The sequence below is a fragment of the Bos indicus x Bos taurus genome, chromosome 29, assembly GCF_003369695.1.
Source record: "Bos indicus x Bos taurus breed Angus x Brahman F1 hybrid chromosome 29, Bos_hybrid_MaternalHap_v2.0, whole genome shotgun sequence".
Classification (NCBI taxonomy): Eukaryota; Metazoa; Chordata; class Mammalia; order Artiodactyla; family Bovidae; genus Bos; species Bos indicus x Bos taurus.
In genome coordinates, this window is record NC_040104.1 from 13,890,648 (window position 1) to 13,916,451 (window position 25,804).

Sequence of the window (25,804 nt, forward strand, 5' to 3'; positions counted from 1 at the left end):
AGAACTTTTTAAAAAATTGAGTATAATTACTTCACAATGTTGTGTTGATTTCTGCTGTACAATGTAGTGAATCAGCCATGGGTATCCCCCACTCTTGGACCTCTCTCCTCCCCCCATCCCATCCTTGAGGTCACTGCAGAGCACCGAATTGAGCTCCTCGTGTTCTACAGTAGCTTCCCACTAGGTATCTACTTTACATGTGGTAGTGTATATATGTCAACCCTAATCTTCCAATTCAGCTCCCTTCCCCTCCTCCCCCTGTGTGCATATGTCTGCTCTCTGTGTCTGCCTCTCTATTCCTGCCCTGCAAATAGGTTCATCTCTTTGTATCAATTTTCTAGTGTGCATTAAAAAATGTGTATGCATTTTTCTAGTGTGCATCATTTTCCACAAGTGTGCATTAATATATGGTATTTGTTTTTCTCTTTCTGACTTATTTCACTCTGTGTGACAGACTCTTGGTGTATCCACATTTCTGCGAATGACTCACTTTCGTTCTTTCTTATGGCTGAGTAATACTCCATTGCATATATGTACCACATCTTTATCCATTCATCTGATTATTCAGTAAGATGGGGTTGGCCACTTTCCTCCATTCTATAGCTACTGTGTTTCTATTTGTAAATATGAATCATCTTATTGGGAGATACTTTGAGACTATGTAATTATCCTGTCCCTCAGGACACATTCACTCACTGGGGTGCTGATTCTCCAATCCATCATTCCTTTTAACACATTGCTCTACTTTCTATTGTTGTTGTTCAGCCACAGTCGTGTCTGACTCTGCGACCTCATGGACTGCAGCAAGCCAGGCTTCCCTGTCCTTCACTGTCTCCCTGAGCTTGCTCAAACTCATTTCCATAGAGTCGGTGATGCCATCCAACCATCTCATCCTCTGCCGACCCCTTCTCCTCCTCCCTTCAATTTTCCCCTGCATTTCCAAAAAGTCAGCTCTTTGAATCAGGTAGCCAAAGTATTGGAGCTTCCACTTCAGCATCAGTCCTTCCAGTGAATATTCAGGGTTGATTTCCTTTAGGATTGATTAGTTTGTAACAAAGAGCCTTCCCTGATGGGGGGTTTAGGTGCCAGGAACAGCACCAAACAGAGGAGTTGAGAGACTGGGATTTGATCCTGCATTCACCTCTCAGAAGCCAAACGCCCTTTCCCATCTGTAAAATAGGTGTGGAATTAGGCAACACCCAGAGAGGTATTTTCTAACCAATCACCAACCTTTGTTGTGAGGAAGGCATCTCTTCCAGGTCCCTGTAAAGGCAGTGAAGAGCAGGGGACTTCCTCATTGCCAAGGGCAGAAGGATACCTTTCAAAAAAGTGGTGCTGAGCTGTCCTGGAGCGAGACAGCCCTGAGCCCTCGACCATGACTCTACACTCTCGCAAAGACTCGGCACCAGAGCTCATCAGTCTGATCTTGGACGACCTTGGCCTGCAGCAGCTTCAGCAGGGCTTTGGTTCCCAGCCAGAGATCAAAGTCAGGTCAGGTAGTGAGAACGCTGTCTTAGCCACTAGATCACAAGGGACCAGTGGCCAGTGACAAGGCCCTGGCCCATCAACTGTTAGAAATAAATTTCCACATAGAGAGGGAAAGTAGTGAAACAAGTATTTATGTGTGGATGGACACACGGGTGGGCTCAGAGAGAGTCCTGCCCTCGTGGTGGTTTGAATCACTTATATGGGGCCTCCCTCTGGGTTTCCTTTGCCCGATCATCTTGCTCTGCCTGGTTTTGAGTCCAGATTTGGTTTATCTCAGGGTCCTCCCATGTGTGTGAGTGCACTTTCTTAGCCAAGATGGTTTCTATGGGTAGTTGACATTACTTACTATGAGGTGACCCACTCACCTTTCTTTGACTTTCGAGGAGCCTTTCTACCCTGTGTAGTTGGGAAGGTCTCCTTGACTTCAAGAATGAGGAATATGTGGTCTTTTATCTCTTATTGGGGCAGGGCCTGGCTGCTCACCCGGGGGCCCATCTGTCTCCTGCCTCAAGCCTGTAACTCCAAAGCTCACCCTCTGGAGACCTCAGAAATGTCACCTACCGGCTTGGTGATTCCATTTCTTCATGTATATAATGGAGCTAATAGAAGCATACCTAGTGTGTCAGGTTGCTCTGAGGATTAAATAAATGATCCATGTAAAGCACTGAGAGCAATCTGCATGTGGTAATCAATCAAACTCAATAGAGATGAAAACCATCCTCATTCTGTATGGATGAGGACAGGATCAGATCAGAGTGACTTGACTTGGAAATATTGGCTTCCCCCTTAGTCTATTCCCAAACCTCAGTTTATCTCTTTCATATCTTTTTTTTTTTAATTACTTGTTTTTTGGCTGTGCCAAAAAAGTATAATTATAATTTGGCTGTGTCCTAGTTGTGACACAGGGGATCTTTGATCTTTACTTGCGGCATGTGGGATCTAGTTCCCTGATCAGGGATTGAACATAGCCCCCTGCACTGGGAGTGTGGAGTCTTAGTCACTGCACCACCAGGGAAGTCCCATCTTTCTTACCTTTTTAAACTTTGTTATTGTTCAGTCACTAAGTTGGGTCCGACTCTTTGTGACCCCATAGACTGCAGTATACCAGGCCTGTTCTTCACTGTCTCCCAGAATTTGCTCCAACTCATGTCCATGGAGTCAGTGATGCCATCCAACCAGCTCATCCTCTGTCACTCCCTTCTCCTCTTGCCCTCAATCTTTCCCATCATCAGAATATTTTCCAGTGAGTTGGCTCTTCGCATTAGGTGGCCAAAGTATTGGAGTTTCAGCATCAGTCCTTGCAATGGATATTCAGTATTTCCTTTAGGATTGACTGATTCGATCTCCTCGGTGTCCAAGGGATTCTCAAGAGTCTTCTCCAGGTACCTTTAATCTTTTTATTTTTAAAAATTGGCCTTCAGTTTCTGTAAAATGGGATTAAAAATAAGGTCAACCTCATTGGGGTGCTGAGAGTAGCATGGTAGTTCTCCACCCCATCCGTTCTGGTAATTAAAGCCAGGGATGGAAGAAGGGCACCAGTGAAGGAAGGGGCCTTTCTAGGCTAGAAAGACAAGGCTGAGGGGCACTGGGATACTGTGATTTACGGTAAGAGATACACATTTGGGGAATTCGCTGGTGGTCCAGTAGTTAGGACTCTGTGCTTCACTGCCAAGGGGGTGGGTTCCGTACCTGGTTGGGGAACTAAGATCCCACAAGCCATGAAGCATGGCCAAAAAAAAAAAAGAGAGAGAGAGAAATATATGTTTGGTCTTTGTTTGCATCCTAGCAGAGCTCCTAAAACCCTTGGACTTTCCTTTAAGGAGAGAAAAACAAAGGTGTCTTTTGTTACGTTGATGAGGTTCCTTTTGGAAGGAACTTAGGGATGGAGGCTGGTACCAAGGGAGACATCCACATGGTTAGAGAGCTGGAACTTCCAATCACACATGCCTTCTCCCCACCCGCTTCGAGGAGAGAGGGGCGGGAGGCTGAGGTCCATCACGAAGAGCCAATGAGTCAATCAGTCCTGTCTGTGTAGTGAAACCACCCTAAAATCCTCAAAGGATGGTGTTCAGAGCTTTCAGGTTGGTGGGCACATAGAGATTTGGTGAGAGGCACCCAGACAGTCCCTCCCACACACCTTACCCTGTTCATCTCTTCTATCTGGCTGTTTCTCTGAGCCCTTCTGACAAATTAATTGAATCCAACCAGGGGGTTGTTGGAACCTCAGATCAAGAACCAGCTGACATCTGGACTTGGGATTGATGTCTGAAGTAGGTGGAGGGGATGGTCTTGTAGGACTGAGCCCTTGACTTATGGGATCTGATGTTATATCTCCACGGAGATAGTGTCAGACCTGAATTGCAGGACACCCAGCTAGTGTTGGGGCTTCCCTGGTGGCTCAGACAGTAAAGAATCTGCTTGCAATGCAGAAGACCTGGGTTCAACCCCTAGGTCAGGAAGATCCTCGGGAGAAAGGAAAGGCTACCCACTCCTGTATCCTTGCCTAGAGAATCCCATGGACAGAGGAGCCTGGTGGGTTACAGTCATGGGGTTGCAAGGAGTTGGACACGACGGAGTGACTAACACCTCAGCTGGTGTTGGGGGCTGGTGGGGAACCCACACATCCTCACAGGGACCAGAGCATGTATGAGAACCAGCAGGAAGAAGGTCACTTCACCTAGAAGCCCACAGACCATGGTCCCTGTTTTACAGGGAAGAACAAATGTGACTCCACATAGGATCTGCTTCTTTTACTTTAACCTTTATATTCTGTTTCTTTGGCTACAAGTTAATCACTAAAGGGATATTGCCTGAGCTTAAATTATACATAACGGCCTAGCTAAAATACCTTTGTTTACCTTACAGGAAACATCATGACCAGGCCCAAGTGTGAACGGCTATAGGAAAAAAGAAATTAACACGTCCCCTCTGGAGTCTGACTGGAACCAGGAAATGTTTGACTTTTACCCCCTACCCAATCCACACACACACACACACACACTTTTAGTATAAATGAAGACAGAATTCTGACTTGGGCAAGTTGATTCTTTGAGACACAAGGTCTACCATCTTCTCGGTCTCCTGGTTTTCTGAATAAAGTCTTGCCCCAACAACTCCTCTCTGGATTTATTGGCCTGTTTGGGGCGAGTAGTAACACCTATGGACCCTGTGGACTGCAGAGACGCTTCCCAAAGCTTGTGGAGCACGTTTAACAGCTGGAAGGCAGTCCTACTTCTCCTGCAGGCAACAATAAACCTCTGAGAGTCCAGTCATCTGTGAAGAGCTGGGTCCTAGTTGTAAGAAAGGCATGGTCTTTTCTATCAAAGGAGAAGTTATAAGAAATAAAGAAGTGATTCGTTCTCAGGATAGTTGAACAGAAAGGTATACAGCTGGCTTGTGAACAAGATTCCTAAAATGGTGGCTAGTTAATTCTTTGTTGTTTTCACTTCCTGATTCTCTTTCCTCATAAGAACATTTTGGCGGGCTAAGCTCACGGACTTTATCCTGGACCTGCACAAAGAATTAAAAAGGTGGAGAAAATAGTTACCAATCGTCCAATAAAAAGTTAGGCTGTATCTGGGAAACCTTGTAACTCTGTGGTCCTCAGCCTATGAGAAGGCAAGGGAGGGAAACTGCATTTTAGGGATAAAAACCGAGTGGACTTCCCACTGGGTGTCCTTGCTCTGTCCTTTGTCTGTAGCACACCCTTCTGCAGAAGTGAAGAGCTTTTTTTTAACTTTCTTTAACCTTGCCGAGCCATTTTTGATTATTTTATTCCTGCAACACCATTTGAGAGCATTTCCAACACAGTGCTGGAGCAAGCATCTGCTTCTTTTTTTTTCTTCTTGTTTAATTATTTAGGCTGCACTGCATGGTATGTGGGATCTTAGTTCCCCCACCATGGATCGCATCTGTGACTCCTGCAGTGGAAGCACAGAGTCCTAATGACTGGACCACCAGGGAATTCCCTGGAGCATCTGCTTCTGAGTTCCAGCTCTTCTGCTCACTGGTTGAGCAGCCTTGGCTGGGCCACTCAACCTCTCTGTTTTCTCCTCTGGGAGTGAGGAAGATAATGGTCCTTACCTCAGGTTCAGAGGGTACTTGAGAGAATTAAACCAGCTAACACATGTAAAGTGCCTAGCCTGCTGAATGGCACATAGGAAGCACCTGGTAGATGTAGCTGATAGATACTACCTGAAATAGGTTGCGTAGTTGCTCCTCAACAAATATATCCACATCCTAACCCCTGAAACTGTGAATGTAAAGCTTGTTCGGAAAACAGGGCTTTGCAGATGTAGCTGAGTTCAGTTCAGTTCAGTTCAGTCGCTCAGTCGTGTCTGACTCTTTGCGACCCCATGAATTGCAACACGCCAGTCCTCCCTGTCCATCACCAACTCCCGGAGTTCACTCAAACTCATGTCCATCGAGTCGGTGATGCCATCCAGCCATCTCATCCTCTGTCATCCCCTTCTCCTCCTGCCCCCAATCCCTCCCAGCATCAGGGTATTTTCCAATGAGTCAACTCTTCACATGAGGTGGCCAAAGTACTTGAGTTTCAGCTTTAGCATCATTCCTTCCAAAGAACACCCAGGACTGATCTCCTTTAGGATGGACTGGTTGGATCTCCTTGCAGTCCAAGGGACTCTCAACAGCACAGTCTTCTCCAAAACCACAGTTCAAAAGCATCAATTCTTCAGCACTGGGCTTTCTTCACAGTCCAACTCTCACATCCATACATGACCACTGGAAAAACCATAGCCTTGACTAGACTGACCTTTGTTGGCAAAGTAATGTCTCTGCTTTTGAATATGCTATCTAGGTTGGTCATAACTTTCCTTCCAAGGAGTAAGCGTCTTTTAATTTCATGGCTGCAATCACCATCTGCAGTGATTTTGGAGCCCCCCAAAATAAAGTCTGACACTGTTTCCACTGTTTCCCCATCTATTTCCCATGAAGTGATGGGACCCAATGCCATGATTTTAGTTTTCTGAATGTTGAGCTTTAAGCCAACTTTTTCACTCTCCTCTTTCACTTTCATCAAGAGGCTTTTTAGTTCCTCTTCACTTTCTGCCATAAGGGTGGTAGCTGAGTTAAGGACCTCAAAACTACACCATTCTGGATTATCTGGGTGGGGCCTAAATCCATATATATATATATATATACATACATACATATATATACACACATAAAACATATACATGTACATTTTTTGGTGAGGAGTAACTGGCATACACATGGGTCTGAGAAAGTTATTAGTTAATAATGCTGCCGAGTCCAAGCTCACTCTGCTCACTGCATGATGAACCAATGAATCTGAGAAATGAAGGGTTGAGGCAAGGAAGAGACTTAAATTGAGAGCTACCAGACTGAGAAGATGGCAGGCTAGCATCTCAAGGTAATCATCTTATTGGGGTCTGGATGCCAGGTTCTTTTATAGATTAGAGATTGGGGGCATAGATAAGGAAGCAAAGTAAAAAGGCCATGAATCTTGCAGACATCTTCTAAAATGGCAAGCCTCAGGCAGGGGATGTGTTCATTTCTTTCTTTCTGCCATCTCCAGATGGACAGGGTTTTGAACAAATGCACTGAGACAGGCAAGCAGAGGGGCAGGATGCTCTGAGGCAGGCCATTCTGTATGATTATAATAACAAAAGCAACTAAAAGCAAATCAAAGAAACAGTTCCAACATGGAGTCAGAATTGGCTTCTTCTCTGCAACAATGATAACAGGAAGTGACTAGTCCCCAAGGTTGTACCCATGAGTAACAGTGGGTCCAGACGAGTCGCCATGAGGAGCTGGGGGGCTTTTTCAGGTCTAATCTCCGATACTAGAGATTCATTTTTTTGCTCACATTCATTGAGACCCCTCCCACGTGTCAGGTCCTCTGCTTGGCTTTCGTGATGAGATAAAATACAAATCATCTCTGGTTCTTCAGTTGCTGATGAAGGTGATGAGCATAGGGAGCAGGCCTATGAAAGTTACTATGGAGGGCAAAGCTACAGTATATGAAGTGAGGCAAGAATGTAGGAGGTAGGGTCTGAGAGGCTCAGCCAGGGCTTCCCAGAGGAGGTAACCTCTGACCAGGGTTTTGAAGGATGAATAGGAGTTCACAAAGAGGCCAAGGGAGGAAATGGTATTATACAGCAGGTAGCAAACAGCATAAGCGAGGGCACAGTAATAGTCTGATATGCACAGGGTGTGGCGAGGTGGTGCTAAATGCTGACTGATGTTAGGAAGTGATTAGGGAGAAGCAGAAATGAAGGTGGAGGTACAGGCAGGGCTAGGTCACCCAGGGGCTTACTGACCATGTGAGGAGCTAAGCCTCCACTGTGTATGATGATGGCATTGGGGAGCTCCACCCAGGCCTCCCGCAAGATGTCGGGGCGGGGGGGGGTCCTACTCTGCTGTGTGTGGTCAACTCCACGGCCTTCTGAGTATAGTGGGCTGGAGGGTTCTAGGGTAGGCCTCACCTGCTTCCTGTCATGCATCTCACTTCCTGTTTGATTACTTCTTTAAAGAGGTCAGAAAGGAACATGAAAACCTACTTCCTAAGGCAGGGCCAGAGGGAGAAAGTCTTTCTGGGCTGGGCCCCACGGCTGGGGGGCAGTTGGCCCATTCCCTTGACTGTACGTTAAATACACTTGATGCCGACAGCATCCTTTTGGGAGCCCAGAGACACTGATGGTCTCAGAAAAGGGCCCTGCAGGATAAGCGAGGGAGGGGGAAAGGTATTCCAGGCAGCAGGAACAGCATATGCAAAGGCACAGAGGTGAGCAGAGGGGATGGGGTAGCTGGGGACACTGGGAAGGGGTCGGGGATGGGTGGGTGCTGCACTGGATCCCAAGAGGACTTGAGGGTGGCGTTGGGAGTCTGGACTGTTTCCACAGTTGGCAGAGCCCCCGCAGAGCTCTGTTAGGCTCCAGCTTGTCTCCTCTAGGGCGGTACATGTGTTTCATGTGGAGACGGACCTGACTTTGGCTCTATCTGGCTCTGACATCAGGTTGTAAGCCACGGAGAAGGTTGTGCTTCAGGGACTAGGGTCTGTGGTCTGGAGGTGGCTGCATCTGTCTCTAGGTCCTGGGGTGGGGGGTGTCAGTGGACAGCCCCCTTCCTTCCAGTGCTACCAGGACCCTGCTGCTCCCGGCTTTGAGGGCACCAGATCCAAGGACCCAGAGCTCTCCATCCTAGCAGAACCAGCAGTGTCAGCATCTCCCGGGGAACTTGACATGAATGGAAACACCAAGGCAGCCCCCACAGACACGCTGGATCCAACACTCTGGGAAGACCCAGAAATCTGGGCTTCACAAGCCCCCCAGGAGGTTCTGACGCACATTGAACATGCGGTGGGCTGGTGTATCTGCCAAGTGAAGTGAAAGTCACTCAGTTGTGTCTGACTCTTTGAGATCCCATGGACTATACAGTCCATGGAATTCTCCAGGCCACAATATTGGAGTGGGTAGCCTATCCCTGCTCTAGGGCATCTTCCCAACCCAGGGATCAAACCCACGTCTCCCACATTCGGATTCTTTACTTGAGCCACAAGGGAAGCCCAAGAATACTGGAGTGGGTAGCCTATCCCTTCTCCAGGGGATCTTCTCGACCTAGGAATCAAACCGGGGTCTCCTGCATTGCAGGAGGATTCTCTACCAGCTGAAAGCCCTGGTCATGTCACTCTCCTCTGGACTCTGGGCTCCACGAGGGCCCCTCTGCTAGTCTGGGTGTCCCCCTGCCTGCAGCAGTGGCCTGACACTGTGGAGGCCTCCACAGGGTTTTCTGATTGTGTCTTCTCCCGGGAGTGCCTGTCCTCTGCTCTCAGCCAGGGATCCCCTCTCTGAGCCTCCAGCACTCATGAGACTCCTTCTGGTCAGTGCCTGGTGCTGAAACCCAGCGCTTGAGACTTCTGAAATCTGGAGAGGAGGCACATTCTCCCCATGCTCCCTGCCCCAACTCCATCCTGCCTAGGCAACCTCCAGATGGAGCCTGTGGGACTCACACGGGAGGCCGGTTTCCACCATGGGAGCATAGCCGCAGGCCCCTCAGGAACAAATAGCCCTGCCTCCTTGTTTAGAAAATGCCTCAGGGCTCTGCTCATCTGGAGCACTGTCTTGTTTGTTTTAGTAACTTTTCATAAAATATCCATCCCCGGATGGTTGGGAAGCAAGTCACCACAGTGATTACGGGATTGGAAACGAGGGTTGGGGGAGGGAGGGTCAGAGTACTGAGGGTTTCGGTCTGGAAAAGTCTTCAACTGGAGAGATGGGGGAAGGATCAGAGAAGCAAGGGTTTCAGGTGAGAAGCACCTTGGCAGGGCCGCCAGGAGAGGTTGTACAGGGTGTTCACAGCACAAGGGTATGTGCTGGTCGAGCGGATGAGGAAAGTCTGAGAGCCAGGAGGAGGGCAGGGTCCTGTCCCAAGCTTGATGCCCTGGAGCTAAAATGTGCCTTTAGGAGGAAAGGGGGGATTCTTTTTTGTGTGTGCCTCATGGCATGTAGGATCTTAGTTTCCTGACCAGGGATCGAACCCAGGACCCCTGCATTTCGAGCATGCAGTCCTAACCATTGGATCGCCAGGGAAGCCCCAAGAGGGAATTCTTTCTAAGCCCAAAGAGCAGTTTGTGCACCACTTTGGGGCAGGAACTGTGCAGGAGCATCTTTAAAAAAAAATTACTATTTTACTGCTGCGATGTTACTTGCCCAAGGTCACTGGCCACACTCCGCTGCCTGCGTGGCCTTAGAGGATGTCCGTGCTCAGCAGGTCAGGTGGTGGTGGGATGAAGATGAAGGTACTTTCCCCAAAGTGGAATGGAAGCACCCGCTGAGGGCTGTAGGCATTTGTCTTCAGAGGACAGGGCTCCTCTGTCACTAAGAGGAGAGGGGACATTGCCCTAGTGCTAGTCATTTGTTTAATCAAGGCTCTTACTAATCTCTATCTTGGATGAGAGTGAGCAAGTTTCCCCATCACATTCCTCACTCAGGAACTGCAGTCTCTCAGCAAATTTATCAAGTGCCAGGCCCTACAGTAAGCCTGTACCAAAAATGGAAGCGTTTTAGAGTCAATCCTGTGGCAGCGGGTGGGTTTCCGAGTTCTTAATGTGTTTGGGGTATTTCCTGGGTGCTAGATGCTGAGGTCACCCCATTCCAATACTCTTGCCCGGAAAATCCCATGGACGGAGGAGCCTGGAAGGCTGCAGTCCATGGGGTCGCTGAGGGTTGGACATGACTGAAGCGACTTAGTAGCAGCAGCAGCAGCAGATGCTGAGGTTGGAGAAAGAATCCTGACCTCAGGAAGCTTGGTCAGCAAAAGGAGGTCAATCATTTCATCCGTGGGGTCTGAGCCCAGACCTTTTTATTATTATTTTGGCCTCCCCCGCATGGCTTGTGGGGTTTTTAGTTTCCTGACCAGGGATTGAATCTGGGCCCTTGGCAGTGAGAACTGGACCATTAGGGAATTCCCAGTCCATTTGAAATAAAAGCTGTATTGCTCTTGCCCAACAGTCTATACCCATTTTTCTTCCAAAGGGAAGAAACCTGATTTCTATGAGCACCTACTGTGTGCTGGCTCCGTTGTGAATGAGGGCACCTGGTCAGCCTGGGAGGTGACACTGTCACTTTTGGTCACAGATGGCCAAGCAGGGGCAGGCAAGGGGAAGTGGCTTACCTCCTGGCTAGGACTGTGGGCAGCCTGGCCAGCCAGACCCATGCTCTTACCACAGCCCCACCCTGCCTTCCTGGCCATAGAGCCCTCGGGGCCACTTCCCAGACTGCCCCTACCCCTGGCCCCTGCGCTGCCTGCACACATGGCGGGAGCCACATGAGTTTCTTTCCTGAGGGTGATGGGGTTAGGGGACCCCATCAGGGAGGGCAGTCCAGGATAGGACAGATGGACAGGACACCCTTCTCCTCAAGCACTTCTCCTAAACACCTGCCACTCTCAAAATGAACACAGGCTCACATTTTCTGCCCTGCACCTATTTCTCCATGTGCACTTACACTTGACCCTGGGCTTTTGCAAAATCGCCTTTGTAAAGAGAGACAGGAAGAGCTGGGCTGCTGGCAGTTACGTCCAGTCCCCATCAATGGAGATGAATGTTACTTGAACACCAGTGTAATAGCTCACTCTCTAGCTGTCTCCGCCTCCCCCCGCACCCCTCCCCTAAATATACACGCACTGACTCTGGGGCTAACAGCTATTTCCTCCCTCAGCCTCCCTCCCCTCTCTCTGCCTGCCCGCTGCCTCCTGTCTGCCTCGAGGAGCTGACTGCCTCTGGGGCTGGAATCCTGTGTGCCCTCTATGCCAGGTAAGGAGACGGTGGCTCTGGGGCTGGGCAGCCTCAGTGCATTCTCTGGACCCAGGAGAGAGGGCATAGTTTTATCAGGGGAGAGGACTGTTACCAGCTAGGATGGCAGAGAGTAGGGTTTACTGAAGACTGGAGGGGACTTACTGCTCTGAGGAGGGAAGGACCACAGTTCCTTAGGTAATTACTAGACAGCAGTCACAGTGATAGACCATTAAAGCTTCTTTTTCAAGACTCAGGAGTCATCTGGGTGGAAGGATTCCAAGAGCGGGTCCTAAGGTAACGGACCCCAAATTCACCCAGCCAGGAAGTCAAGGAGCTGGGATTCAAAGCCAGGTCTCTGACACCAAAAACCTAGTGTTCTCTGCCCCCAGCCCTCTGTCAAAACAGGACCCTTGCTGCTAGGCTTCCTGAGAATCCTGGGAGGCTGGGGGCCAGACTCTGTCAGCCAGAAGGTCCATTCTGGCTCAGACCCCAGGGAACAGGAGGACATGCTTTCGCAGCATCCTCAGGGGACTTAGACGGGGCTAAAGGGAACGTTTCAGCACAGGGAGGGGCTGGCATGTGTGTGTTTGCTGGGAGTGGAGTTCCTGCAGCCCCCCTTTCCTGGCAGCTGAGGGACACTGGGTAAGATATTTGCTCCTCTGAACCTTTGTTTCCTCTTCTGAAAAATGGGGTCTCACTGGGTCATTGTGAGTGTAATTGCTCTGCAGACTCTAGAACTTGGGAAATTCTAGCGTTCTAGGAAGCAACAGCTCCCCTCCTCATACCTGCAGGTCCCCAGCTCCAGGTGCCTCACCTGTCAAGGAAATTCTAGTTTGACATCCTGGGCCCTCATCCTATGAAGGACCGTGGTCCCTAGAGAAGGGTGTGGACTTTCTCATCCTGGCCAAAAGTGTCTCCTGTGGAAAGATGGATAGTGAAGACCACCCCCCTCCCCCGACCCCGCCTTGCTTTTCCTTCTTTCCCTCCATCACCTCATGCTTAGAGCTCAGAGGCAGAGGAAAGAGAACAGACTGAGTGCTAAACTCTTGTTTCTCCTCCTGCCTGTGTTATTTGGGAAATTTTGGGCAAGTGATGCAAACACTTGGGTCTCAGTTTCCTCATCTGCAAAAATGGGATGGAGAGAAGTACCAGCCTCTTTCTTCTAAAGCCATGAGCAGGAGAACACTTACATAAAGGACCTACCACGGCTCCTAGCATGTTGTGGGGGCCCAGGACGATCCAACTTCCTGCCCCCTGCTACCCTGCTGACCTCCTGCAGGCAGCCTCCAAACCCAATCTCTCTGCCCTCACTGATCTCCACTGGCTCCACTTTGGGTGGTCCTGGATTCTTGATGAGGCTGTGGATCTGCACTTCTGGGATGTCTGCACATCTGGCCAGAGGCTGGCTTCTCCAGCACTTACCTAAGTAGTTGCTCAATAAAGAGCTGTTGAATGAGTATGTAAGTGAGTGAATAAATGAATGAATCAGGCTGGGTTTCCTGGAACTGGCAGAGTGCTTGTGGCCGCCCCTGGGCAGGGGAGAGGTCTTTTGGCCCTACTGGGCCTCCAGAGCCCAAATCTGGTAGTTCCTCCTGCCCAGCTCTCTCCCTGCTCTTATCTTATTTCCTCTTCAACTATCAAAGAGGGGGTTGCTTCCACTGTTTGCAGCCACACACCCAACCAGCCACCACTGTAGGAGTGAAGGGCAGGAAGATCTGCAGGGAGGCAAGGTCTGGGGGGTGCTAGGGGTGGGTGGAGGGAAGGCACCCCTTAAAGGCACAGACTCCTTCCCTTCCTGTCCCCCAGCCCAGTTGAATCCTCCTGCCCTTTAGGGGAGCCTAACTCATGCCCCAGTGCTCTGGGGATTGGGAAAAGTGAGTCCCCCCTGGCCTGACCTTGGTACCTATTTCTCCAATTGATCTTAGATTATCTACTTAATCACGCCATTGATATAGTGCTTACTTTGTGCTTACTCTTGCTTGAAATGCCTATAATGGTGTTGTTGTTGTTTAGTCGCTAAGTCGTGTCCAACTCTTTTGCAACCCCATGGACTGTAGCCAACCAGGCTCCTCTGTCCATGGGATTTCCCAGGCAAGAATACTGGAGCGGGTTGCCATTTCCTTCTCCAGGGAATCTTCCCAGCCCAGGGACTGAACCCATGTCTCCCATTGGTAGGTGGGTTCTTTACCACTGAGCCACCAGGGCAGCCCCTGAAATGCTTGTATACTTATTAATTCATTTATTTCTCCCAACAACCCTATAACCTAGACACAGTCCCATATCCTGGCCAGGGTCCCCCGTTGCCCAGAACTGCCCCCCACCACAGCGCCTCTTCCTCTCTGCCGCAGAGCCCACCATGTTGGCCAATGTCACGACGAAGCCGCTCTGTCCCCTCCTGGAGCAGATGAGCCGCCTCCAAAGCCACAGCAACTCCAGCATCCGCTACATGGACCACGTGTCGGTGCTGCTGCATGGGCTGGCCTCGCTGCTGGGCCTGGTGGAGAACGGACTCATTCTCTTCGTGGTGGGCTGCCGCATGCGCCAGACCGTGGTCACCACCTGGGTGCTGCACCTGGCCCTGTCCGACCTGCTGGCTACAGCCTCCCTGCCCTTCTTCACCTACTTCCTGGCCGTGGGCCACTCCTGGAAGCTGGGCACCACCTTCTGCAAGCTACACTCCTCCATCTTCTTCCTCAACATGTTTGCCAGCGGCTTCCTGCTCAGCGCCATCAGCCTGGACCGCTGCCTGCAGGTGGTACGGCCCGTGTGGGCGCAGAACCACCGCACGGTGTCCGCGGCCCACAAGGTCTGCCTGGCGCTCTGGGTCCTGGCCGTGATCAACACTGTGCCCTACTTCGTGTTCCGGGACACTATCCCGCGGCTGGACGGGCGCATCATGTGTTACTACAACGTGCTGCTCCTCAGCCCTGGGCCGGACCGCAATGCCACGTGCGACTCACGCCAGACGGCCCTGGCCGTCAGCAAGTTCCTGCTGGCCTTCGCCGTGCCGCTGGCTATCATCGCCTCGAGCCACTTGGCTGTGAGCGCACAGTTGCGCCACCGCGGCCGCCGGCGGTCCAGCCGCTTCGTACGCTTGGTGGCGGCCGTGGTGGCGGCCTTCGCGCTCTGCTGGGGCCCCTACCACGTGTTCAGCGTGATGGAGGCTCGGGCGCACGCGAACCCTTCGCTGCGGCCGCTCGTGTGGCGCGGGCTGCCCTTCGTCACCAGCCTGGCCTTCATCAACAGCGTGATCAACCCGCTGCTCTACGTGCTCACCTGCCCCGACGTGCTGCGCAAGCTGCGGCGCTCGCTGCGGAGCGTGCTGGAGAGCGTGCTGGTGGACGACAGCGACCTGGCCGCCGGGGGCAGTAACCGCCGCCGCCGCCGCGCCTCCTCCACCAACGCCTCGGCTTCCTCCATCTCCGAGAGCAGCGGCCACCGCCTGCATGCGCTCTGGCCCGCGCGCCTGCTCGACTGGCTGCGGGGCGACCCCGCGGCGCCCCCGCAGAGGGACCGCACCCCATCCCAGGACGAGCGGGGCCCCCTGAACCGGGCGCTGAGCACCACCTCGGGGTAGGAGGCGCGGACCCGAATCGCCCGGCTCAGAACCATTCCATTCTCCCCGGGGAGGCAGGGGCTGGGAATGATAGCGCGTAGTAGCTTCCCCAGGGCCGGACGTCCAAATGTAGATACCCTGGCTCTTAGTCTAAGGGAAGCTAAGGAATCTATCTGCGTGTTAAAGCCCCCCATGTGACTCACCGAATTCTTTTCAGAAAAGAAGTGAGTTAAAGCAGTGCTTCTCAAACATTATTGCGCGGGAGTTATCCAGGGATTCTGTCTTGATTGAGCTGGCCCGGCCGAGGGCGCGCGGCGGGGCTGGGGAGGGGGGCGGGACTGAAATTCCCTCTTTCCAACAAGTTCCCTAGAGTAATGCAAGGCTAAAACCCTAAGACGTCTCAAGCTAGGGTAGTGGATACACAGGACGCATCTCCCTGGAGCTATTTTAGCTGGTGATGGGTGAGGTCGAGTTTTACATTAAACCAGTCATGTAGTTTTGGAGCAGAAAGTGAGAGGAAGGGTTTGGGAAGTGCTGTTTGGGGCTAACCTTTTCAACTGTGGTCATTTAGGTGTCATTTACTGACCTATATAGGCTTTATCTCAGTCTGGGGAAGAGGGTCAAGTTCTATTAGCCACACTTTTTATTGATACCATGTGCAAATTACAGTGCAGGAAGGTTAAATAACCTGCCCAACACAGAGGATCTGCATACTAACCATTGGCATTTACCTGTTCAATTACTATTAGTATGTGAAAGAGCCCCCCTACCCCCCACCCCATATCCAAGGTCCTTAAGATAGTAGCTGCGTGGGAGCCCCCATCTCTGTCTACCCCAGCACTGCCCAAAATAGCAAAAGCAAGGGGTGCTATGGTCAAATGTTCAGGAAACCTGGGCTAGTTAAAGTACAGTGAGTATCTGTACTGAGGTCTGTAGTGTTTGAATGTGCCTGGCAACCTCTGAGACCACAGCCCTTTTTCTGAGCTCACCTGACGTATGTGTCGGCCTTCAGTTCCGTGGGATGCCCTCCAGGCAATGCTGGTAACCCCCAGATCTGTGCGTCCCTCTCCTCCTGACCTCACAGGGGCTGCAGCTCTGACCCTCAGTTGGCAGGTGCGAGGGGTAACTTACTGCAGCACCTCCACTATCCTGTCTGTTTGGCTCAGCATCCCAGGCCTGGTGCATTTGGTGCAGTACACGTCTGGCTGATGGAATACCCATGGAAGAGCCGGGTGAGAAACTTCTGGGACATGGTTCAGGGCTCCCTGTACTACCACCTGCAGCGGGGCTCCCAGTGTTGACTCATTTGTTCCCATGCTAGGCAAACGGAACAGTTGATGGACAGCTGACTAAACAGACATCCCATCCTGATGCCTCACCCATGTTCCCTCCTTCCTGCTCCCTTGCTTCACTCAGCACTTGGCACCATCTGACACACGATACACTTTAGTTGTTTATTATGTTTTATCCATCAGAATGAAAGCTCCTTGAAGGCAGGGACTTCTGTCTGTATTCCCTGCCACCTAGAATTGTGCTGGTACACAGCAAATGTTCAATAAAGATTTTTTGCTAGAGACTGGATGGCATGAATTAATCAGATTTCTGGGGGCTTCTGCAGAGTCTGAGACAGGAAAGGGGTAGATAGAGAGACACTACCCCCCTCCCCCGCCCCGCCCGCAAAACACCTCCCTCACAACAACCTTAACTGTTGCAAAGTGTGGTGGAGTTCGATTTAGTCCGCAAAACACCTCCCTCACAACAACATTAACTGTTGCAAAGTGTGGTGGAGTTCGATTTAGTCTCCTGGGTGACAGGGTCAGTGGGCTGCAGAGGGATCCAAAACAGCCTTTGGAAAGGTTCAGCAGGGAGCTAGATTCCTGACTTCCGGTCTCCTGGCCTGGGTTGGACCCAAGACCCTGAGACAGAGCCCACACATACTGGGGAGTCGCCCTCCAGTCTTCAGCTCCTTGAGGAAGCAGAAATTACTCAGTTTGAAGGCACTTGGAGAGAAGAGGGCAGTGGTCGGGAGTAGGGGGGAGGAGAGGGCTGACCCTTTTCCGTCTTCCAGTCTCTGTTCCAGGCTCCGTCTGCCCCACAGAGACCTGCCCGATGGCCCTTGAAGGCTCAGAGCCCTGGCTTGGGTGGAGCCCCTGTCTGGGAGCCACGGAGCCAGAGTGCTGGGTCAGGGGAGGTGTGTGGCCAGTGGCCCAGGGGCTGCCGTGTGTGACACGGTGGTTGGCCACCTAAGGCCTTGGCTGTCCTGAGCTCAGACCTTGGTGGCCGGCCGCTGTGGCGGCTGCTTCTGCAGCTGGGCCAGAGTGTCCCGCTTCTCGATGGATCGCAGCTGCTTCTTCTTCGCCCGCTTGAGCTTGGCGGGGTTTCGGATCTGGGAATGGTTGAGGGGAGGGCATCAGTGTGGCTGGGCTCTCCACCCCATTCCCTGAGGAAAGGGAGGTCACCGCAGGGGCCTGGGATCATGGCACGAATGGGGGGCCGTTGGGGAGGGGCGCCAGGGTGTCTGGAACCCGACATCCAGCCTATCCCCCAGGCAGGGCAACACTCACCACTTGGACGATCTCCGCCTTCCGCTCGTTCTCCAGGCGGCGTCTCAGGTTCTCGGCACGGCGTTTCTTCTTCTCCTGGACACAAAGGGGAAGGAAGTATGTATGGGTCTGGGTGCTGAGGCGACCTGGTCTCAGAGGCAGTGAGAGCTGAGAGAATTCCCAGGGAGGAGGGCCAAAGGGCCACTTATCCCAGCTCCCGGTTGCTCCTGGTGCTGTGGGGGTGGAGAGCCAGCGAGGAAACTGTCCCTGTGCCCGTGGGACCACCCCCCAGAGGCCTGCTATAGCAGGAAGTTCCTGACTCCACCTGAGAAAGTGGGCATCCGATCAGGTGTAAGACATGGGTGGTACCCCACCTGAAAACTCGGGCTCACGTGGACAGTGGTCCTTTGCACCATGCCCCTCATCAACTGCCCCCCTGGGAGAAGGGATCACTGGCCCTTCCCCTCATTTCTATCCTCTCAGCGTCCCCCTCCTCCTTGAAGTCCACAAGCCCCTAGAATGCAAGGGCAAGGGTGAGGGCTGGCTTCCCCAGGGTCACCCCAGTGCAGGGCTAGGAAGGGCGAAGGCTACAGAGAAGAGACCCCAGAGCAATCTGGGTCAGTCTGAATCCTGACTCTGCTGCTTCCTAAATGGGTGACTTTGGCCAAGTGGTTTAAGCTCTGGGTCTCTACCTCCTATCTTTAAAGTGAAGATGTGATTATCTAAGATTGCTTTGAGGACTAAATGAACGAATACATACACTGGGCTTGGAACAGTACCGGCCCACTGGGGACACTTAGAAGGTGAATCTAGATGGAGTCTTCCTCCAGAATGGCTACGCTGACTACTGTCCCTGGTAGTCAGGGGCAGGGATGGCAGCCTCAAGGCTGTGTGTGGTCAGGGGCCTCTTTAGGCTTTGGCAACTCAAGGTAGAAGGGGTGGCCTGAGCCCGTGGGGAGAAAGGAGAACTGACACTTGAGCTCCCCAGAGGCTGGGGAAGGTCTGGGCTGGGGGCTGGGCAGGGGCACCTCTGAAGAGGACAGTGACAAGGTTCTGTCTTGCCCAAGAGGGAGCCAGGGCCGCACAGGAAGTGAGATAAGGCCCCAGTACACGGCGGCAGCCACACCACCTGCAGGGTCTCTGCCACAGGAGCTGAGCTGGGGCGACTCAAGGCGGGGGACAGATGACTGAGTGACTGGCCCACCTCTCCCCTTGAGGGCGGGTAGGGCCCACAAGCTGGGGACGAGGTGTCTGCCTCTCTGGGGACCCCTGGGACCCCTGGGTGAGTGAGGTCCCACTGACCACTCTGCTCCTGGTAAACCAACACCAGCACCCCCTCTCTCTGGGTGCTGCCTGCTGGTGCTTCCTGGAGACTAAAGAGGTTGGGCGTGAACCTCTAACGGGATATTTGTGGCCTTGGGTTGGGCATCAGGGAGGAGCTGGAGGATTCTGCAGGCAGCCTTCTCTGCTGATGTGTGGGAGCTGTGTCTCAGAGGACACTGGCAACAACACCCAGGATAAAGCCTCCGATTCGTCAGCCCTTCCCATCAGAGCAGGTCCAGGGCAGGGACCCCCGAGCCCATCTCACTGAATGCTCTGATCACCAGTGAGGGCCCAGGGGGCTTCATCCTGGGCCTCCTCCCATCCCTGGGGCTCACATAAGCCTCCTGGCTAAATGTGATGTTCCCCTGGGCTTCCCTACCCTGGGGTCCTGGACTGCGCTCCTGCTTCTGGCCCAGCTCCCTGTCTTCCCAAGGTCTCTGGGTTAGAGGACAGTTCCTCTCCCCACCTGCTCCTGTTATGGCCAACACCCGCTCAGCCCCCGCCCAGCCCTCCCCTCACCTGCCGGCGCCGCTCCTTCTCCTCCTCCAGGTGCCGGGCAAAGTCCTTGGCCAGCTTCCTCTCCTGCCGGTCCTTCATCTTCCGCTGCCAGGATGTGCGCAGGGGCTTGTCCTGAACCATCTGGGAAAACCTGGACGGGGGAGCGGGCATTCAAGGAGCCGGTGCAATGCCTGCTTCCCTCCCTCCTCTCGGCTCTGGGCCTTCTTCCCCAGAACCCAGTCAGAATCACCTCCCCACCTGCCAGCTTCCCGGGCAGTTGACCGTCCGGGCCTGGGGCAGGAAAGGGCCCCCAGTCACACCCAAGGCCATTTCTGAAGCCCTGGTTATGTGCCTGAGGTGGGTACTCTCATTCTCTCCACTTTACAGAGGTGCTGACCAAGGCTCAGAGAGGTTAAATAATTGCTCCAGGTCATCCTGCTCCTGAGGAGCAGTCTGTGATCAAGAGTCCAGGCCAAACGGCCTCTGCTACCAAGCTCCACTGCTCTGGCCAAGCACAGGGGGCCTGAGTGTGGACGCTTCTGGAGCAGGGTTCACTCCCTACCGGGGTGCCCGTTTCATCTCAGAACATGTGAATGGTCACGGTCCCTTGCAGTGATTCAGAGTCTCTCTTCCCAGCAGGGGCAATGTGAACACAGAGTGGGAGCTAGGCAACATCAGGGAAGTCTGGATATTCTAGAGAGTGACAGTGACAAGGTCACAGGAGGAGTGAGATCACCTCTGTAAGAACACCACCAGGATCTAGGGGTTGGATGACCTATGTAGGATGTGCTGTAAAATCTTCCAGGAAAAGGAAAAACACTTTGAGGAGCAAGAAGGAACAAGGAACAAAACCAGGAAAATGCTGAGGGCTGCCTAGACTGGTGATGTGGGCCTGGGGGTTTCTGCAACCATGCCCCTTCCCTTTCTTTTTTCCTGAAGGATTTGAAACCTTGGGTGCAGGTGTCCCACGGGCCTTCTTTCCTTCTCAGCAGATGCTTTCGTAGTGGCCTTTCCACCTCCCTCAATAATTTCTTGACTTTCCAGAGCTCCTGTTTATCTGCATCCACTATATCACAGCCCAAGTGGTCACAGTAAGCAGGGCTCTGAAGGCTGCAGTGGGCACTGCGCACAGGCCCCACTCCCACCCCCAGGGAAGGCTCAATACTGCTCTTCCAGTTCATCTCTCCCCCTGCCTGCTCCCTAGGAGTCCGGCACATACAGCCTGGACCCTGACCCCAGGCCTGTCCATCCTCAGCCTGCTTCCTCCCTCCCCAGTTCTGCCTGCCCCACCCCAGCCCACCCCCCACTGCTCCTTGTCGCCCTCACCAAGGGCCTGCTGCATGGACTTCCTCCCTGCCCTTACTGCCGGGCATCTCAGACTGGGGCACCAGGCCCCCGAAGGGACAAGGCAGAAGGGAGCCGGACACACGGAGCCTCAGGCAGGACTTGTGCTGCATCCCCCTGGGGCAGCGGTCAGGCAGACCCTTCTGTAGCGGTGGAGACGCCCTTTATCTATGCTGGCCAATCAGGAAGCGTTGAGTCACACTGGCTGCTGAGCTTTTGAAAGGTGGCTGGTGACCAGGAAACTGAATTTTGAACTTGAATTGTACGCTATTTAAATTTAAACAGCCATAGGTGACTGATAGCTAAGACACTGAGGCAGTGCAGTCTCAGAGCACTGCTTTTACCTGGAGGTTGAAGGAAGGCAGGTGTGGATCCACCACTTACTACCTGTGTGACAGTGGGCTAGGTAGCCTCTCTGAGTCTGTGTTACCTGGAGACGAGGGTCATTGCCATTGCAAAGGGTGGTGGGAGGGTTAGTGGCTCTCGGCCCAAGAAACACTTAGCCCAGTGCTTTGCACACAGTAGGTGCTCAGTGAATCCACCTTTTAGAGATGGGAGCTGGCTCACTCCGGGAAGACTGGGCAGAAGGGGGCATTGGGCCTGGACACGGGAGGTGGGCCTTCCCAGCCTTGGCTGCCTCCCTCGAACCCCCCCACCCCCACCCCCCCGCAGCTGTAGCAGGTGCTGGCCTCCCCACCGCCCCCCCACCCACCTTATGGTCTTGGGGCTCACTCACCAACCGCCAGAGCTGCTTCCTCAAAGATCCCAAACACCCATTCCACCACCCTTCTGGCCCTTATCCACAGGTCTGGTGCAGCTTCTGAAGGTGCTTTAATTCTACCACAGCAGTCCTTTCTGGTCTCCCTGCTCTCGACCCTGCCCTCGGAACAGTCTGTCCTCCACAGGTCACACCGGTCCTCCCAGAGGTCAGATTGCATCACTCTTTTGCTCAATACTTCCCATGGCTCCATTGCGCACTTGAGTCCCTACAAGGACCCGCGTGACCTCGCCCCGTGACCCCTCTGACCACTCTCCTCCTACGGCACCCCTACTGCCCACTGATGAGGCCTCTGGACTCTCTCTCAAACACGGGAGCACAGGCTTGCTTCTAGACTTCCTATTCCCCTTGCATGGATACTCTTTTCCGATATGTTCATTCAAGCCTCTGCTCACATCCCTGGGGCAGTGAAGTTATCTCCGATCACTGTGACAACGGCCCACACTCTCCGCTCTTTTACTTGTTACTGACATACTATGTGTTGGTTACCCGTTTCTCACAACCAGAATGTTTTGTTTACAGCCACGCTTACCCCCAGGCCCTAGCTCGATGCAATGTAAATTGGTTACATGAATGAACTACCTTTTGTTTTCATTCATCTACTTGTTCAACTCAGTGTCTAGCATGTGCTGGGCTCAGCCATTAGAGGTAAATCCCCACTTTCTTGAAGCCTCTGGTCTAGAGGGGAAGCTGGCAGCCCACAAGAATCACACAACTAAACAAGCATTTGTACAAGTTGTGGTGTTAACAAAAGAGAAGTACAATGACAACACACAGCTTGAGGACTTGACCCTTGTTGGACTAGAAAAAGAGAGCTTTTCCCAGGGAGTTTAAGCTGAGCCTTGAGAGATGAGCAGGGATTGGCCAGGGGGACAGCCTTTCAGTAGAAGAACAGTATGTGCAAAGGTCCTGAGCTGGGAAGGAGCATCACCCACAGAGGCACACGGAGGGGAGGTCAGCGTGAGAGATGCTCAGTGATGGCGGAGGAGAGGGAGAAGTCTGGACCACGTCTCCAGGCAAACGACATGAAATCAGGAAGGGTTTCATGCAGTGAGCTGGGACAAAATATTCTGTTTCTCTCGCTTCTTGGTATCCTCTGCTGAGCCCGTTCGTGGGAGCAGGCAGCCCCCTCTTGCTCAGCGAGCTCATCTCCCCCCTCCACCTCCCAAGTACCAGGCTCCGACACTCAACTTGCTCATCACCCTTTTCCCGCCAGAACCAGCCTCTTCATCTGGTCCTGCCTGGCCATCAGTGGCCCCAGCATTCTCTGGGACCTGCTGGCATTGATGTGGAGGGGCAGTGCCACCACCCACTTCTCCAAATCCAACAGTCCAAAGTCTCTGATTGGTGACTTGTAGGAAATCACTCCCTGTTTTAGATTCTTCTCCATTTAATGCGGGAGGGGAATAATTCCCACTGCCTTGGGCTTCAGGGGATTCAGCAATATGACATCTGCAAAAGGCCTAGCACACAAAGCATGATATACAGTCAATTCTTAGGAAGTTTCTGCTTCTTCCTTAAAATCACTGCCTTCCCCCTGGTCCCTCACTGTCACAAGTTCCTGCCTGCCAAGTGATTTTAAGTCTTGTCTGACTCTTGTGTGACTCCATGGACTGTAGCCCGCCAGGCTCCTCTGTCCATGGGATTTCCCAGGACCTCTCCTTACTGGCAACCTAAACACTTCCTTAATCAGCTGAGCCTCTTTGTTCCTTCATTCAACAAGCATTTAACTGAGTACTCACTGCCTGCAGCACAGAAAGACACGACCTCATGCCTACCCTTTAGAAGGGATAGTCAGGGAAGTTAGGGATTGACATGTACACACTGCTGTATTTAAAATGGACAGCCCCAAGGACCTATTGTATAGCACAGGGAACTCTGCTCAATATTACGTCACAACCTAAATGGGGAAAGAATTTGAAAAAGAATGGATACAGGTATATGTATAACTCAATTACTTTGCTGTACACCTGAGACTAACACAACATTGTTAATCAACTATACTCCAATAAAAAATTAAAAGAAAAAAGAAGGTTGCAATCCAGTGCAAGGGGGATCTACAGAGCATAGGTAAAAGGCTTTCATGCAGACTTCGGAGTCAGATCTGTGTTCAGGTCCTGCCTCTACCACTCATTTAGCCTCCCTGAGCCAAGAGGTCCTCACATGGAAAATGAGGATAATCTTAATGCCTGCTGTTTTCAGAGAGCTGATGGGCAGATTAAATGCCAAGATGCATGCTGGTCCCTGTTTGAAAGACCCTTCCCCTGGACAATAGGTACTAGAATGCTTAGTAGCATCCTTTATGCTGCTGCTGCTGCTAAGTTGCTTCAGTCGTGTCCGACTCTGTGCGACCCCATAGACGGCAGCCCACCAGGCGCCGCCGTCCCTGGGATTCTCTAGGCAAGATCACTGGAGTGGGTTGCCATTTCCTTCTCCAATGCATGAAACTGAAAAGTGAAAGTGAAGTCGCTCAGTCGTGTCCAACCCTCAGCAACCCCATGGACTGCAGCCCACCAGGCTCCTCCATCCATGGGGTTTTCCAGGCAAGAGTACTGGAGTGGGGTGCCATCACCTTCTCCGAGCATCCTTTATACTAGGTGCTTATTAACGCCTTTATTAAAAAGGCAAATAACTGTAATGGATGTTGGTCCATGAAGACCTCCCTTGCTGGTATACTTGCTTCTGCCCCATTATTAGAGAAGGCGGAGACGAGGATAAAATTGTGTGTTGAATGAACACAGACAGGAGAGTGCTATCCAGGGGTCCTTTGAGGGCACCCCCGCCTGAGATCTCAGGTCATTTTACCACATTCGGGTTATAATGACCTGTTTGTGTGACTTCCCACTGATGTGAGCTCTCTTTTACCCATGGCCTATCTCCAGACTGCACTCAGGCCCCAGTACCACACAAAACCCCAATGCTGCCCTGTTGTCTCCCACTTCACCTCTTCTTTGAGCGGTCCTTCCACACCCGCCCAGACTTGGGCTTCCCCTTCGGGATTACAGGAATCTCCTCCTTCGGCTTCTTGGACGCTGGAGCCTGGGCCGAAGAACCTTCTCGCTTCTTTGGCGCGGGGCCTTCTCTCGCCGGCTCCCCAGCTGCAGGTGGCTTGCTCGGTTCATGCTGATCCCGTGGGGAGCCGGGCGACCGCGGTGTCAGCTCCTGCAGTGGTTTCGAGGGCTCGGGACCCGGTGCTTTCTGACCGGGGAAAGGCTCTAGTGAACCTGAGTCCTGCTGCAACTGATGTCGAGGGCATCCCGGGGTCGGCTCCTCCTTACTCTTGGGCAACTCCGAGTCCGCTTCTCCTTGGTTCTGGGAGAACTTTGGTGACTCCTCACTTGGCTTTGGCTGAAGTAGGTGGGATTCAGGACTCGATTCCGGCTGATTTTGGGGAAAATTCAGGCCTGGATCTCGGTGACCTTCGGGGGACCCTGAGTCCAGCTCTGGCTGCTTTCGAGGGGACCCCAAGGCTGGCCCGTTCGGCAGACTGGGTGATCCTGGGCTTGTCTCCGGCTGACGACTAGGAGATCCCAGGCCCGGTGGAGACCTAGGCTCCCCCGTTTCTTTTGGGTTCGACTCGAACTCCACAAGGGCCCGTCTCACCCGCAAAACTGAGGTAGGGTTCTCCGGAGATTCAGGCTTTAGGCCTTCCAGCCGCCGGCTGCGTCTCAGCGGCGTATCCATGGCTCCAGGACCAACTCCGAGCCCACGTGCAGCCTCCGGGACTACCGGCGCCGTCCTATGACGTCAGAAGTCGCCACGTCTGTGCCTGGCAAGAGAGGCTATTGCCGCAAAGGCCATGTTGGTGATGGGCGAAGAGGAGTGGCTGGAGTCCGGGGATGGGGGTGGGGCTGGGCTCACTAGGTGCATGCGCAAAGCGCATTGGCGCATTTACTTGTGATTGACGAGTCCCAGATAAAGACCCGCAGTTGCTTTTCCTAAGAACCCTGTCTCCTGGCTAAGAGAATGTGCAGGCGGAAAAAGGAAGAGAGGGA

General features: G+C 52.6%; 2 protein-coding genes across 2 annotated transcripts; one reads left to right on the top strand and one right to left on the bottom strand.

Annotated features, from left to right (window-relative positions):
* The first annotated feature begins 11,696 nt into the window (after positions 1 to 11,696).
* Positions 11,697 to 16,899, top strand: PTGDR2 (prostaglandin D2 receptor 2). The gene is made up of 2 exons (XM_027532116.1): positions 11,697 to 11,785; positions 14,116 to 16,899. The coding sequence occupies exons 1-2, from the start codon at positions 11,779 to 11,781 to the stop codon at positions 15,342 to 15,344; spliced, it is 1,236 nt and encodes a 411-aa protein (XP_027387917.1). The 5' UTR covers positions 11,697 to 11,778; the 3' UTR covers positions 15,345 to 16,899.
* Positions 16,764 to 25,585, bottom strand: CCDC86 (coiled-coil domain containing 86). Its single transcript, XM_027532118.1, has 4 exons — positions 24,754 to 25,585; positions 19,709 to 19,838; positions 17,888 to 17,962; positions 16,764 to 17,709 (listed from the first exon to the last, which is right to left on the bottom strand). The coding sequence occupies exons 1-4, from the start codon at positions 25,491 to 25,493 to the stop codon at positions 17,590 to 17,592; spliced, it is 1,065 nt and encodes a 354-aa protein (XP_027387919.1). The 5' UTR covers positions 25,494 to 25,585; the 3' UTR covers positions 16,764 to 17,589.
* Between the last annotated feature and the right edge of the window lie 219 nt (positions 25,586 to 25,804).